Source organism: Falco rusticolus, chromosome Z, assembly GCF_015220075.1.
Source record: "Falco rusticolus isolate bFalRus1 chromosome Z, bFalRus1.pri, whole genome shotgun sequence".
NCBI classification, from domain to species: Eukaryota; Metazoa; Chordata; class Aves; order Falconiformes; family Falconidae; genus Falco; species Falco rusticolus.
In genome coordinates this window covers 55406346-55423203 of record NC_051210.1, presented here as the reverse complement: position 1 = coordinate 55423203, position 16858 = coordinate 55406346, and the positions used below count along the sequence as shown (strand labels likewise).

General features: G+C 36.2%; 1 protein-coding gene across 4 annotated transcripts in view; it reads left to right on the top strand.

Annotated features, from left to right (window-relative positions):
• SMARCA2 (SWI/SNF related, matrix associated, actin dependent regulator of chromatin, subfamily a, member 2) overlaps positions 1 to 16858 on the top strand; it is a 120128-nt gene that overhangs the window by 87541 nt on the left and 15729 nt on the right. For all 4 annotated transcript variants that reach the window (XM_037372839.1, XM_037372835.1, XM_037372838.1 and 1 more), the window contains one exon: positions 16074 to 16291. In XM_037372839.1, coding sequence (XP_037228736.1) covers positions 16074 to 16291 — 218 coding nt within the window. The remainder of the gene's footprint in view (positions 1 to 16073; positions 16292 to 16858) is intronic.

The window sequence follows — 16858 nt, the reverse complement described above, 5'->3', positions numbered from 1 at the left end:
GTTAAGGTTAACAACCACTGCTCATTCAGTCTTTTCCCATAGTTCCTGTTTCCTGGATGTCTTGATTGTTTTCAGTGATTTCCCCGAGCTGTTCTACATGTGAGTGACATCTTTCTGCAAGTTTGGTCAAAAGCTAGACATTAAAATTCCAGGCCTTATTTGAATGATGATGAGGAGTTCTTTTGTATAACTTTTACACCTCACGATCCAGTATTTCATTTTCCTAACACTAAAGGTATTGACTCGTGTTAAATCTTTGATCCAGTATAAACCCTTAATCCTTTTCTGTGAATCTACTTCCTAGCCAGTTTTTCAGAATAAGGTTTTGTATAATCAATGTTTCCCTCCTAGTAAGAGGATTTAGCAAATATCTATGTTTTCTTTACCAAAATTATTCTGATTTTTAAGCCTGTCCTCAGGTGATCTTCTGATTGGCTTGGTGTTCTTTGAAGGGTTAGTAGACATACTTTCTTTTTAAAGACATTAAAACCACTGAAAAGCACTGAACCATTTTATAAAGAGCCATTAAGGTCGATTCTGAAAACAGTTGATTAGCAGTTCTCCATTTACTCGATAGTCATTTTTTTCATTGTTCCCTTCTGAGACTTGTGTGAGGCTAGGTCAGAAACCTTGCTAGTCAAGATGGTACATATACTACCCCTTTTTCAACATGGCTTGTTACTCTGTGGGGAAAAGTTAGTTTCCCTCCTCCTCCTTATTGACTTGTTAAACATGTTCTCATATTAACTAAATTAAAACTAAGTCAGATTGCTTTACAGTGAATTGCAGTCACTACTGTGACTCTATTGTATACATCTTTTAACTTACAGGTGAACTGGAGAGTGTGTTGAAACAAATGCAAGTGTAGGAACTACTAATATTTTTTAGACTCTTTACTCAGAGGAATTAAGTGTAACACTGCTTATGCAGGTTCAGAATACAAACTCCTCTCCATTGTGTGGCTACTGAAATCTAAGGCAAGTTTTCTGACTTTTTTCATGATCTTTTCTTCTGTGAGTGTATGTAAGAACAAGTTCTTTGTCACATCCATTGTCTTCCCACAACCATCGCTTCTGTGTATTCTTTCAGAATTTAGGTGTTTGTTTTTTCTGTAATTACTTCTTTGGAAGATTATAGAAAAAGTGATAATAATCTTGTACAAGGTTTTCAGGGGAATCTTTAACTATATAAGCATATAAAATTGTGGTAGATAGTTTATTGACTCGTGTGGCTTTGTCATTGTGACTTGTAACAGTATGGTGCATATTGTATTAAAACTGAATTAATCATTTCATGTTAACTTGGATGCAGTGAACTACTTGTATCAGTAGAACTGGAAAAAATAGAAGAACCAGTAAGTTCTGAATTAAGAATGGTACTTTAATTCATAAGACACACTTTTTCCCATGTGCTGTATCATGCCACCCTTCAAAACAGATACTTCTATTTTATTACAGTGTTAAAGAAGAGTGAGATTTATTTATCAGCAGCAACGGATGCCCCTCATTTCTTCTCTCGCTGTGGTTGGTGTTGCAGCATTATAGCTATCTTCTTATGGGGTTTTCTGGAGTAAAACTTTGCATTTCTGGCTGATAAGTTGGTTTCATAATATCAATATCTAGTCCTCAGCTGTCTCTTTTTCTTTATGTGGCTTGTGGAAGTTGACTAGATCTTTTCCAAGAAGTTTTGCCTCAATCAGCAGCCACAACTTGGACTGTGGAGATCAGCTACCTGCTCCTTTTCAGTTAGACCCTGACCCCTCTGCTGGTACACCCAACACTGAATAGTCAAGATCATAACACATCCCCCAGGATCTGTCATACACCTCACAGTCTGTATGCATGATCAAGTCAGGGTTGGAAGGGACCGCTGGAGGTCATCTAGTCCATTCAAGTATACTGACAAGTACCTGAGTTTGGAAACAGGAGACAAAATAATTACAGAAGCCAAACCTATGGACATACACATTGTTCAGTGAGATTGTGCTGCTGCCGTGATCAATCTGTAATTCAGTAACAGCCTCCCAGGGAAGCTGTGAGACATAAACGGTCTTCATCACTAGCTGTCACTGCAGCCTGCTGTTCTGTAACTGTTGGCATAACAACCATATTTCTTTATAAAAAATAAAAAAAACCCAAACAACCAAACACAAAACAGGAAGGGAGGAGTTTGCTTGCTGATCCTACAAAGCATTTATATTCTGGGAGTATTTCATGCTCTAGCAGATTCTGTCCCTGCACCACTTCTAACAGGACTGCAAATACTTTGCTGGATCCCATGGCAGATTATTTTCTAGAGGGGTCATCTGCTAAGGACTCCATTGCTTAGGGCAAACTTCAAGAATCAGAGGATTTTTTTGAGTAGTTACAAGACTCTTAAGACAGCTGCACCTGGATTCAGCTTCTCATTTGATTTAATTGCTGGCTAGGTGACTTGAATAAAGTTTTATTCCCTATTTGTTCAGTTAATTTGAAATAGTTTTGCATGTTGGGCAGAGAAACATACTTGAGCCCGAAATGAGCAGTGGTTCCTTTACTTCAACACAGACATGCAAAAGTCAACTATTGTGGACTGCTTGTTTTGCTGATCTTAAAATTGTAAGTGAAATTCAAGCATTTAGTCTGTAATTAGTCAATCTTATTTAAATTTAAAAAAAACCAATGCTGGCTTTCATATCTGGTGAATACTGTTTGACATAATCATGACATAAGTTTTATTTGCATTTATGTTTACTAAGGTAAATATGTTGTGTAATAAAACAAACTACTTAGCAGCAAAATGTTGTGCATGTTTTCAACTGTTTTCTCATTAGCTGGAACTTTACATAAGTTTTTGATTTTACACACTCTCTAATACTTTGTTAAAAGTTAGGTCTAACATCAATAGTAGTAAAGTTGGGCCAGCTTGTTACTAGAAATTGACATAAATTACCAAAAGTTTTTCAGTTAGTTTTGTGTTTTCTGAGAGAGCTTCCCTTTCATGTATACAACTTTTAGAATCAGTACTAAGAAGATCTTTTAAGATCTGGTTTCCTAAACTGTGATGGTAAAATTTGATCTTACAGTAGTCTGTTAGATACTAAAATAACTGTGTGGAAAATCAGCATTACATTCAATAAGTGTTTTAGCTTTACTTTTAATCTGCTGATTGTAATTTTTAATTGTAGTGGAGGTTTTTTATATAGTCTATATTGGAGACTGAAGTGAAGGAGGAGGAAAGAAACCACCTTTTACGTAGTGCATAGTTTATGTACATTATAACTCTCCACCCCTGGTTTTCTCTCTTCCTTACTCCTCTATACCATTTCTACTTAGAACTGCAAAGTTTCCTGACTTGCTGTTAAACCTGTTTAGTAAGTGACTGTTTGCCCAGGGCTTCTGATCTAAACTATTCTGTCTATTATTGAATTGCAGATCCAATTGAATTTCTAAAGCTGTAGGGGAAAACAAGTCACATTTAAAAGACTTGGTCACTGGAGGCTTAAAAAGTCCACTGTCCCAGGGTGTTGTTTATTTTGTGACCTGCAATCATCAGGATGCCCAAGTACTTTTTTTGATGTGCAAGATGAGATTGTTAAGTTTCATGCATGTGGAAGCTGATTTATTGAAGTATTAGGAAATGGGACATGACTTTAAGGCTTCACAAAGCCAAACGTTTTTGTGTTCTCAGTATTACTCTACCCATCATGCACTTTTCAGGAAATTCAGTTCAGAATCTATTCCAGAAAAGGAAAAAAATGCGTACTTCTAAGTTACAGTGAAATTAAAACCAATGAAGCAGTTCAGATGAAAGGGGCTTGTCTTGACTTTTGATTTATGACAAGGAATTTAAATGCACCTACCTAATAGCTTTGGTTCTTTATTTTGGCAAGATGGGTTTGTAAGTTTATAAAGAAAAGAACCTGATTTACACTCTGGGTATCTTTCTCAGAATCTGGAGGCAGGATTGAGCGTATTAGTTTTGGAAACTATCAAAGTACTTTGAAATACCTCTTCAATATTTGAGAGATATTCTCAATAAGGCATTTTTTAGTGTTGAAGAAACAGTTCCGGTGTGAGAAAGACCTCAAGTCAGGAAAGCTGAACAGCTGTTCAGAGTACCTATCAGTAAAATATTTTGCCATGTTTTTTCATGGGATTCTTTTTTTTAGTCTGTGATTTTGTCCATATAGGTTACATGTAAAGTACCATAACAAATATTAACACAATTTCAATTGGAATTGTACCTATATTGTCCCCTAGAAAATATTAGAATAGTGCTTATAAACATCTTTCTGTATTTAAAAAAAAATAAAATCTTAAGTATTGTTGTTAACATGAGGCTTAAATAAACTGCATTTTCTTTGAAATAGCTATAATTTTCTGACATACCAAGTTTATATAGCCTAGCAATCATGAGTTAAAACTCTGGGTTTCATGCTTAGTTATATTATTACTGTTTCAAGTGCAAAATTTTGCATGAAAAAATTAGGCCCTGTGGTTAAGATGCCCGAAATACTCTTCACATGGAAGTTCAAAACTCAAATCAACTTCCAAAACTGAAACCCAAATAACTATTAAATACTTTACAAAATCCACAAAAAAGGTCTGCATTAAAATTTAAAACATTACTGTTGCTAGGGTCATGTGGCAACAGAAAAAGAAGCAGCAAACATTTTAACACTTGGGTCCACTGCATTGCTCTGTTCTCTGACATGCCTTGACAGTAATGATGGTAGGTCACATGCAGTAGATGGCCTTTTGTCACTTATCTAACTTGTGACTAGAGGCAATAAATTTTCCTGTGTTGATTTGCATTTCTGATATGTGTAAATTACCCATACCTTTCCAAGTATACATTGTGGCCAAAGTATTTACTCACTCTGCAAAAAGGGAAGTATTTAATATTTTGCCTTGTTATCAGGGGCAAGGTGAGGGGCAGCAGGCATGGCAGGCAAAAGTAATCATTTTGATGGATCAGTGTATGTATGCAGAGCTCTGCTTCTGCAACTTGTATAAAACCCCACAACTTAAATGAAAGCAATTTGTCTCTTTTTGTATGTAAACATGTGTGGAAGTACTAACTTGAGAAATATGGAAGAACAGAAAAGTTTCAGACTGAACTTGTCAAAAATTGCTCAGCCTATCCTTAGGCATATCGTGAGTGGAAGGCCTTAAGCAGTTGGCTTCCTGGATCATCTTACCTTGCTTAATGAGTACATCAGTGTATTTCCTTACTCTAACAGTGGAATTTTAACTTTAAAAAAGGACATCCCACAAAAGCTTTCCAGTAATCATAACCTTATAATTTCATCCTGTACTCTGAAATTGTTGAGAATGTTACAAATTAGTTTGATGGATATCCATTATGTATTCTTTTCAGTTGCATCTCACAATGTAATAAAATATTTTTAGCTGGATTTCAAACTCAGAACCATAGGACTTTGTTGCTGCTTACAGCCTTGCTTTAGTTATTTAATAAGTGCCCTTATACTATATTATATGTTATTCTGTTGAGAAATTTAAGCCTAATGGCCTTTCCAGGAATCTTCTTTGTATTCTTCAGTTGGTCTTTACTTAGCTAATAGTTTTTTCTTGTCAGACTGATTTGCATTGCAATGTATCCCAGAAGACCCAAAAAGCCCGCTAGACAGATAGTGTTCACATTAGATTTTTACTTTTTTGCTGCGATATGCATATTAAGGGTCAAGCTGTATTGTAAGTCCTGCCAGTCTGATTAACTGCAGCTTTAGAAGCATCCTGAAAACATGGAACTCACTGCATCACTGCTAGAAGTTAGCCTCACAAAACAGTGTTTTGCTATAAAATACATAAAAGATACATAAAACTTAAGTATTCTCAGCAAGCTGTCCAAAGTTTGACTAGGTTTCATTTCATGCTATCTTCCTCCATATTCTGCAAAGTTACTGAAAAACTCTATTGGATTGTCTTAAAGGGCTAGCTCCCACTGTTTATTCTTCAAACACCATCTATCTCAATGAGTAAATTTTTTCCCTCTGTTGGCGTTGAAAGTGAATAGTCAAGTCTGATCTCTTGCCATGCGTTTTCTTATATTATACTCTCTTAGCATTGCATGGTTCCTATTCCTAACTACCTCAGAGTACCTGCATTAATAGTGATAGATCTCTATAACCAATTTCCCATGCTATTAAAAAAATCCTTAAGCTGTTTGCTGTGAATACATAGATACAAGAGATCCTGTGAACATCCCCTTGAAAAATAATGAAACTATAATGGTTTCTGAAAGCTGAGGGTTTTTTCATTTTGTTTGTTTTATGCAATATATTTTATCTGGTTTGTATTGAATTTATTTTTTCCATTTTGCTCCCATTTAGCTATCTTCCACATTTTAAACTTGGAATGAAAAAATGCCTCTTTAAGAATGTGTGGATATACTTGAATGTAAGGGAGAAGGAGGACATATGGAAGAAAGTACTTAATTGTGTGACTACTGGCAGAAGCTGTGTTTACTTTGACATGAATAAAAGTGACAGTTTAAGCTTTGTACTATAAGCTCTCATGCTATAGTATTAAGAACAGTAGTGTTTCAGGGCATGTGCAAAATTTATGCTCACCTGTTAAAAATGGAAGCCTTTTGTTAGTCTGTTGATCACAAAAAAAGAAAACACTTTTAATATTTTCTGAGCAATTAGAAGGCATCACTGGATATCTGTTCACTCGAGAGCCAAATTCACTTACTCTAAGGCTAACGATTTGGCTCAAAATGAGTGATTTCACACTGGAAATCTGCTGATCATACCTTTGTTTTACAGCCCTCAGTTCTGTTGTTTCCACAGTAGAAGAGGCAGCTTGTTCTTCATAGGAAACTTTCTACTATGATATGGTATCCAGCTGTTGGGTGTGTTGCAGAGCAAGAGTTGTTCCTGTCCACTTACCTTTGTCCAGTGCTTACTCAAATTTATGTTTATCATAGAAAAGATATTTGTCACTGCAAATGTTAGCAAGGTTCACTGAAAATAAATGTGATCTTGGAAAGAGCCAAAAATGCCATTTCTTTCTGAAGGACTGATCTTGTAAGGGTATAAACCCTTGTTGTGGTTTAACCCCAGCCAGGAACCAAGCACCACACTGCCAGTTGCTCACTCCCCCTTACTCAGAGGGATGGAGAGGAGAATTGGAAAAGTAATGTAAAAGTCAAGGGTTGAGATAACAACAATTTAATAATTTAAACAGAATAAAGAGGTAAGAACAACAATAATACTAACAATAATAGTAATAACAAAATGGAAAGGTGAGGAAAAAGGTAAAGCAAAAGCTGCACATGCAAGCAAAGCAAAAGAAGGAATTCACTCACCACTTCCCATGGGCAGGCAGGTGTTCGGTCATCCCCAGGGCAGCCGGGCTCCATCACACATAATGGTTACCTGGGAAGACAAACGCCATAATGCCAGAGGTCCCCCCCTTCCTTCTTCTTCCCCCAGCATATATACTCAGCATGAAGCCATATGGTATAGAATACCTCTTTGGCTAGCTTGGGTCACCTGTCCTGGCTGTGTCCCCTCCCAGTTTCCCGTGCCCCTCCAGCCCTCTGGCTGGCAGGTCCCAAGGAACTGAAAAGTCCTTGATTTGGTATAAACGTCACCCAGCAACAACTGAAAAGGTCAGTGTGCTGTCAGCATAGTTCTCACATCAGAGCCAAAACACAGCACTGTACTAACTACTAAGAAGAAAATTAACTCTATCACAGTGGAAACAGGACAACCCTGTATTTATACCAGGTATCTTTCTGATTTGATTAGTAGGGTCTCAGAAGAAAAGAGAGGCAATGCTCTTTGAATGAAGAGTGGCTAAGCCCTGGAAAGTTTTTTAAAATAAATTAAAAAATAAACCATTAATTCCCATTCCAAAGGAATGCCAAGGAAAATAGAATATCTTCTGTTGTAGGACACGAAAGTGTTATGTTGTTGACTAAATTCCATGCTTGTTATTTTAAAGGAATTTAGGAAAAAATGAGAAAAGTAATCTCCCCCACCTCCACCTGGCACATGTCAGAAAAGGGTAATTTTCTCATGCAATTAATTATCCTTGCCCCCTCTTGTAGGGAAGCTAATGTACTTGATCAGGAAAAAAGGGTGACTGGAGTACTGATAATGTCACAATACTGTTGTCAGTATACTGTCATCTACACAGCTGAAATAGGCTTTCCTGGATCATAACTCCAGATAAGTCAGGGAGAAAATGCTGATGAAAATAAAAAAGGAAGAAACCCTTCCCCTTCCACTCTTCCTCACTCAAAAAAGGCACTAAATGATCAAGAATCCTGTCAGTGCAACAAACATATGCATCTCCATCATACTGATCATGATAAAGAGGAAAAAATGAGGCATCTCTGTCATGATAGATTTTACTTCAAGATGGATTGCTTGTGAATCTGAAGCCAGGAAACATGTATCTTCCTTCCGTCAGCTGTTTTTCTGTGCTGGTGAGAATTGCATGTCATAGATCATTCACAAATGGAAAGACTGCAGCAGGTACCAAGGAAGACTTGTTGGCAGTCAGAGCCCTCTTTCTTAAACCTTAGGAAACATGAAGGACCTTTCTATGATTAGTGTGAAATGAAATGCTTCCTTGTTTGAGTTCCTGCTAGAGGTTTTCTTGGATTTCCTGATCATCTATTTTACTTCAATAAGGCTTTGGTACCTGCAGTCATCAAAATAACCCAGACTTTTGCTGTCCGTATCAAGCTTGTAAGAGGTTCCTATAATTCTTGATCTTTGTTTTTTGATCTGAAGCAGTTTTTGCAAGGAACACTTAAAGAAATCAGATTTCTTCTGTGTCTAGCAGAGGTGTAGCAACTCATGGCTTAATAGTGTTCTTTATAAATTTTGTAGATAAAAGCTAATGTACAAAAGTAAATTGCGATTTTTATCCATCTCAATTAAATGAAGTGAGTATTATATCCCTGTATGCACATTAAAGAATTGATCATTTTCTCCAATTTTAAAAGCAAGTATGTATAGAAAAATTGTATCATATTAACTTTAAAAAAAAACACGTCATGGCTTAATCATAGTTCCCTGTTTTGTTGTCATTTAGTTATTTGAAGTTAGAATTTCAAACTAAAATTAATTCAACTAAGTCAGTCTTGAAAGATAACTTTGGTCACCTGAAGTTTATTGCTTTACATATGTGAGTTTGTAAAGATTATTATTTTCCTCCCCCATAAATTTGACTGCAGTATTTTCATAAGCAATAGCCTTGCAGTGTCTTTCTAAAGTTAGTTAATCTTACTTATTCTGTAAATCTTACTTCTAATTATACTTCCAAAGATGCCTGTGACTATTTCCTATGCCAGTGTGTCAACAATGTTTATTCTTCAAGTCATCAATATGCTGTAAAGTTCTGAGCCATCCAAACTACAGGGGTTACCATCTAATTCAGAACTGCTATTATAATATCACTTTCAGAATATTTTTTTTTATCATCTGGCAACTTTCACGTGCTACATTTCACAAGTCCGTTATATATTGTCCTCCAGTCTTCAATGACAGCGTTTTTTCACTGTGTTTAGAAACAGGCTATTACTCCCAAGTGACAACAAGTTGTTCAGCAGGTGATCTAGCTCTCTGAAAAGAAGGGGAGAAGATTTGGGGCAAAAAACCCAAAACAACAGAAAAAAACCCATCACAACAAAACAGTTCAGTGATAAAGAGCAAGAGATTGATAGCAATAGTTTCAGATATAGAATTTGTTTGGATTTCCCTTCCCCCCGCCCCTTTCTGCTGCTCCTAAATTAGGCTGGCTTGGTGAAGAGGGTGTTCAAACTAAATCTTCTTAATAAGATATAAAGTACAGCTGTATGTCAGAGGGGAGGGGTAAATCACGCTTTACTTTTGAAATCTGCAGGAGACAGTAAGAGATAGTTCTGTATGTCTTTTAATAAAGGTGTGGCTAAGTAGCTGTAAACCATGGAGCAGTGATGATATCTGGTAGTTCCACATTCTAGTTTCTTAATATAGTAAGTATGTACTTTCTCAATGCTCTGATTAGTTACGCAAAGCATCTTTATAGTCAGCATGACACACTTGTTCCATTTTATCACCCAGTTCCTTCCACCTAATGCAGCACTCTCCTTGTGCTCTGTGAGCAGGCTGTGGGTCCTGGTGTCATTGGTAGTCATTGTGTTCTTGAGTTTTTCTGTCGCCAAAGTTCATGAAAAGGTCTTAGGTGCAAAATCAGAGTGGTTCCGTTTAAAATAATTGTTTACTTTTTAGGAGAAGGAAGAATGATACTGATTATTGGTTTGTATTTTTTTACTGGATTGAACAGAAGAAAATTTATATCCTTGCCAACATAGTTCGCTATAACTTGGAGCAAGTTTATCAGTGCTGGCTTTGCATGATGCTTCAGTTAGTGATTGCCACATTAAAGATTAAACTTAAGCATTAAGATATTTTACATTAAAACTAAATATTAGGATAGTTTATCTGAAATATTTTTCTCAGTGCAGATTAAAATTTTGATCCTATAAATATTGTAAATATAAGGTATTTTTTTAATGTTATACTCTGTTGCTTTAGTTGAGGCCATTTCTCTTTAAATTTAAGTAATTTCTTACAAGGTTCTAACAGGTCTTTTTGGCCTCAGTCTAAATAAAAATGTAAAGAAAAACTATTTTTAATTTGTATTATTGTTTTCTTAATGTCTAATTAAAAATAAGCACCTTGAGTTTCTGTGCAAATAATTAAGCAAGTAAGAGATAATTAGTTACAATGTAATGGAACTTGCTTTAAAGAACCAACAAATAAATCCAGTCTGTGGAAATTAGAAACAGTCCCAAACACCAACAGTGTCACTGTTGAGAAACTAAGGAGGAGAACTGGATTTTGAACAGATCTTTTTGAGAAAATGAAGTTCAGGTTGGAAAGTTGAAGTCCTCATCAACTGTCAGATATAATCTGAGAACAAAAATGTAAAATCAAGAGGGGCAGGATTTCAAATAGAGCAAGACAGAAGGAGGAAAGGAAGTCGAATTTCCCTTGGACTTCAGTAGAGGACTTGAAGGGTTGTGCCTCAGAGCAAGATTGGTAGGGTGAGGTAGACCAGGTGTTGGTGCTTTCCATGTTTGTTATTAGCCTCCTGTAGGGTTCTTTTACTTCTTTCTTGTCTTCCAAATTGGCAAATGGGAACATTTTGCAAAGCAGTCAACTGTTGTTTGTTACTGTGTTACTGATGTGTTTTTTTGGTTTAAAGTGCTTAACAGCCCTTTAAGCTTAGTTGCCTCGTGGCCGGTAGGCAGTACAATTCTCAGGGAAGTTATTTGTTGTTCCTGGAAAAGCTCATTCTTTTGGAAATTGCATGATTGAGTTTTTGTTCAGGGAGTAGGGAAGATGACTTTTTTTTCTCTTCATCTCTGTTTTATATGCTTTCTATGGAAACATGGAGTTTAATTAGCATGTTAGCAAATCTGTTCACATGGTGATGTTAGTCAGAAGCTGTCTTCTAACTCAAGTTCAAGTTGGAGAGACACAGGGCACTGATGCCTGAAGGGAAGGGGGCACACTATCTTAATGTTCCTTTTGTTAAGATAAAATCAGAGAGGAACAAAGGAAGAGTTCTTGCGTTATGTGTCCATTTTCGATGTAATCTGAACCTATTTTCAGCATTATTTCAGTAAGTAGACTTACTGTGCATGGCTGCCTACCACTTTTGTTTTGAGTGTACGGTTTCTTTGACTGTAAGTAGTAGCAATAGCTTTCACTATGCCTTAACTTTCTTCTAACAATACTATAGTTATCTCCAATCAAAGGAAAAATAACTGCCTTACAACGTTGTGTCATCTAAATACTAGGGCAGACCTTAGACACCAAAACTGGTTTTATGCTGAGCACCTCCATTGATTCACTGCATGACTACACTTGAGTTACATGATTCCTGTAAAATCTATTTAAAATGAATATAAGACTAACATGATTGTTGACTTGCAGAAGACAGTTGGGAGATGAAAGTCAGAGCTCTTAGTGCTTATTTGGGTCCATAATTCTTAATTGAAATGGTGTTCAATTGTGATGCTCTGTTATGATGTCAAGAAGTAGTTAAGGATACATACATCATATCCTGCTCTTGAAATGGAAAAAGAAGTTTCCATGTCATCTTTACTTTGTTTCTGTGGTGCTTGTGTAGCTATATCCATGTTCACTAAGAATGCTTCTACCTCAAAACAGCTATTTTCCATTTTGAATTATAATACATTTTTGAAATGTAATTATAAGCAGCAATAGGAAGAACAGCTGTCTGGGATGCCTTCTGAAAAATCCACTTTTAGCTTTTTTGGGGGAGGAGTGGGATGCTTCTTTTTGGAGAAAGGCAGTTTGGTTTATTTAATCCATGGTCAGTATGTTCTTTCTTAAAATTCTGGTGCCCTGAGAAGGCTGTGTACTCTTAGCTCTTTAGCAAGGAAATTGTTGTGTACATGGACCAGGATACAGCAGTATGATTCAGAAAAGCAGGATGATTTTGTCAGTACTGTGCTTAACATTGGGTCCTCACACTTCCACTGGTATCTCTGCTTTCCATGAAGTACCCAGCCCTTTGCAAAACTGACATCAAATTTTCACAGCTTTCGTTCAAAAAAATGAAGTCTTCAAACTTTATTGTACTCTTTTGTGCAGTTTCCTTAAGGGAAGAAAAGTGTTAAATTTTTATTTTTGTACTATTTTCCTTCACACCCTTGCTGTTCACCTCACTAATCTAGAGGCGTTTGAGCATGGGAGATGTGTGTGTGCTATCTTGTACTCTCACATAGCCCATCATCTGTCAGGAACTGGAGATTTGTGTCTGGGATTTGTATCATTATCGTACTGGTAAAGGTTTGGAAGGGCATTCTTTTCAGTATGGCACTTCAGCCCTAGAATAGTAAAGCTTTTTAAACAAAGAGCTCAGAAAAAATTAGTTTAATAAATATTTTGTTGCTCATATACACATGCATGGATCATATGTGTGGATGTACATACAGAGCATTAATATCTCTGATAATTGTGTGATACAGTTTTAAGCCATCTTTAGAGGTGGCATAGTTCATATAGGTTTAGTTTTAAATATTACTGTTTATATACAAAATAAAAAATTTCCATTTGAGAACTAATGTTAGCAGTCACAATAACAACATTTTTGGACTGCTGGTGTTGTCACACTGATTTTCAAGTGGTGTCACTGAAGTCTTAGATTAAGGAAAACTGTCCGAGTTTACATTAATGTGTATAAATTTTTGAAAGCGGAGTATAGTAATCAATTGATACTAGCTAAGCAGAGAGTTTAATATTTGTTTGCTATAGTATGCTAGGAATTAATGTGCTATCTGCTTGTCACTGATTTTTAGAGTGCAAGAGGCTATGTTATTTTACTTGGGTTTTTATTTTTTGTCTTTACTACAATGCTATATGTAATATATATATAAAAACCCCTTTTTACTTACCTTTTCTCTTTGTGCTGATATCCTTTTCCAAAACTTTGCCTACTCCAAGCACAAATTTTATGCAGAATTCTAAAATTAGATGTTAGTAAACTGTGATGACAACACCACTGTTATTTTTTTGGTGGTAGAAAATTTGTCAAGCAAGCAAAAATATAAATAAATTTTAGTTAAGTGAATAGCAGTTTTCTGAAGGACAACAAAATGTTACCAAAGTTAACAAGATGATAACTTGGTTTGGTTCTTTAATTTCTTGTGAATCAGAATAGATATTTTTTTTTGCCAGTTTCAATAGCCAAAACCAGATCTATTCACTGCAGAGCAATAGGAATACATTTTCTGTAATAAATGCATCTTTAAAATGCATGCAACCTATTGCAGTTTTAAAATCATACATTAAATTGTCTAATTGTGATATTATAATTAAAATGCTAACAATAAGCAGTAACTGCCCAGCTAAAAATCTCATTTGGATGCCTAGAATAATAAGGGGAGAAATATGATAAGTAGTTGTCAATATTAAAGCAGTCTGAAGGAGGAAGGCTTCAGGCCTTGTAGTAGGTAGAATGAAACAGCAGATTTGAGTATCCACAATCCTTTCAGTATTAAATTTTCAGTAAAATAAAATTACTTGTATATGAAAACATAGCCTTTCCCCAGCTCTCTTTTTTTTCCTGATCAGCTGATGAAGAGACTAGCAGCTCGCTGCTTTGCTGGCTTGTTAATTTTATCCCCACTAACTGTGATTTCCGATAGCCGGCCTGCTGATAGTGGTAAGGTAAATATCCTTTTTCATTGCCGTCTTGAAGATTCAGTAGAACGACATCACAGGCATGTGTAGGTGTGTAACACATCAGAAGTCGGTGTTCTCCGTATTTCAATGTACAACTGAGTGCTTAAGGAGAGCAATGACATTAACTGTTGACAGCCTTGCATGCTGTATTTATTATTAGCTTTTCTAGCTTCCAAGATATGCAGAGAAATTTCCTTTTCTTCGTTAGCTGCAGTGGTTTATAGTGGGTGTCCTGCTTTAGCCAAATGAATATTAATGAATTTGTGTGCAGATTATTATTTTCCTTCTCTTTTCTTCCTAACTCATCAGATCTCAAGCCTCCTTCATAGTGGTTATCTGAACGCTGTGGAAGCATGATGTAAATTGTCTTTTGATTATTAAGGCCTAGTTTCAGGCTGTCCCTCAGGATTCTGCGTTTGTGTTTGTTCTGTGGATTTGCACATCGGAGTGTGCATAGGAAACAGATTTTGAAATCCCACTGGTGTTTTTAACATGTCAGGTTGTTTTGTTGTGCATCAGGTTTTGTTCACAAAACGTTTTTCAAGAGACATTGTACACAATTGAGAAAAATTATGTCTGGGCTATGATCACTCTTTTTATATTGATGGTTATGCTCACATGATCATAAATATTAGCCATGTTTGGTGCTGTGGAGAAATGAAGGTAATTGCCTTATGATTAGAGCTCTTTCAGCTACGAGAAAGGATTGATTAGCATTTGCATGTACTTAAGGCAATATTGAGAGGCAAAAGGGACAAATATCAACATCAGTTATGTTCTGAGAAATCATTAATCAGAAAGCATAATCTTAAGATATTTTGTTGCTTTTTAAAAATTATTTTTAATTTCAGTTCTCTTATGACCCAGTATTTTTGTTTCTTTTCTTTTGTTGGCTTTCCCAAATCAAGAAAAGTTCAGCGTCTTGCTTTATCACATGGATCTGATAGTCACTATGTGAACAGGTTTCCTTTATTCCTAGTTTGGTTTTTTGTAGAGTTTTTTGTTTTGGTTTTTTTTTTTATCCCTCTGCATGGTGCTGCTGGGTCTGGTTAAAAGCATACCTCCAGGTAACTGAAACTAGTGTTCATTGTTTGTGACTGTGTGTGCGGTTTGGTGTTTTGGTGTTGGTTTTTTTGTTTGTTTGTTTGGGGACGTTTGGTTGGTGTTTTCCATTTGTGTTTGGTTGTTGGGGTTTTTTTTCATCCCATATTATGAGTGCTTTTCACAGCAAGACACTGTAGTGTCAGTGCTTCTGCCTATGGGTTACTATTCTAGAAGACAATGATACATTTTAGAGGTGGTTTTAACACTTAGGTGATTTGGAAGTTGCTTAAACTATTTGGAAGAGAAGTTGAGACATTACTGCATAAAGTATCTGTGTGTTCTTTTGTGCACAAAGAACTGTGTGGGATCTGGCTTCGGGAGCTAAGCATAGTTTGGACTGTCCTGTTTGAAAACATGTGATAATCAGAGTCTGTTTTGCATGGAACTACATAAACCAGAACTGCCGCTGATGTGAACCAATCTATGTTTGTTGTACACTTAACTGACACAGTACCAGAGGCCGTTATTGTGCGTGAAACTGTGAGCGAGAAAGGTGTGGAATTCAAGGTTCAGCTAAACATTCATTTATTTAGATGATAGTGGGATTCTTAGAACAAGTTAATATTTAGTGTCTCTCTGATTGCCAGTAACTCAGTTTCTTGTTTTACTTATAAATGAGCTGAACATTTTGAGTTGAGTTTTCTGCATCCTGTGGGGCTGTTTTTTTGTTTTTACATAGTTTGTTATTTCCCTTTGCAGTATCTCTTTTGTTTAAAACATACTTTTTTTAATCCCTGGTTGTCAGGCAATTGAAGACGGCAATTTGGAAGAAATGGAAGAGGAAGTTCGGCTTAAAAAACGGAAGAGACGCAGAAATGTGGATAAAGATTCTGGGAAGGAGGACGGAGAGAAAGGAAAGAAAAGAAGAGGCAGACCTCCTGCAGAGAAGTTGTCACCCAACCCACCCAAACTGACCAAACAAATGAATGCTATCATTGATACTGTGGTAAACTACAAGGATAGGTGAGTTGGAGACAGTCTCTCTGTGTTGCATGTGCTCTCTCCCTCTTCTGTTGATACACCTCTCTGCATTTCTCAACAGGTTTATTTTTTGGGTTTGGTTTTTAGAAGGATTTGCTAACAAAGCATTTCTGAAAAGTAATTCCATGTAGGGCCTGATCCTTTAAGTCTGACTCTTTGTGGAGGGTTTTTTAAAGTTCATCTGATAGGAAGTTACTGAAATACAAAAGTAGGCTTGGAGCTCCTGCTTAGAAATGAAATAATTCTGCTCAGGTGTACTTAAGAACATTTACCTTGAGTGGGATTTTCCTTCAGTTCAGTGGTACAGCATGTTTGAAGCTTAATCTTTTCAAATACATAGCTCCAGATTTATCAATGCGAGTTAACATTAATGGTGAGAACCCATGACCTGAAAGACTGCCCCAAAAATGTAGGGCTCATACCATGTGCCTCTGAGCTGCCACAGGGAAAACTGTAGAAATACTGAGCATAGTATGTTGTCTGCAGCTGAAATTGAAGCCTGTTTATCAAGAAATCCCTATTTTCAATGTAAGAAAATGCTCAATGCCT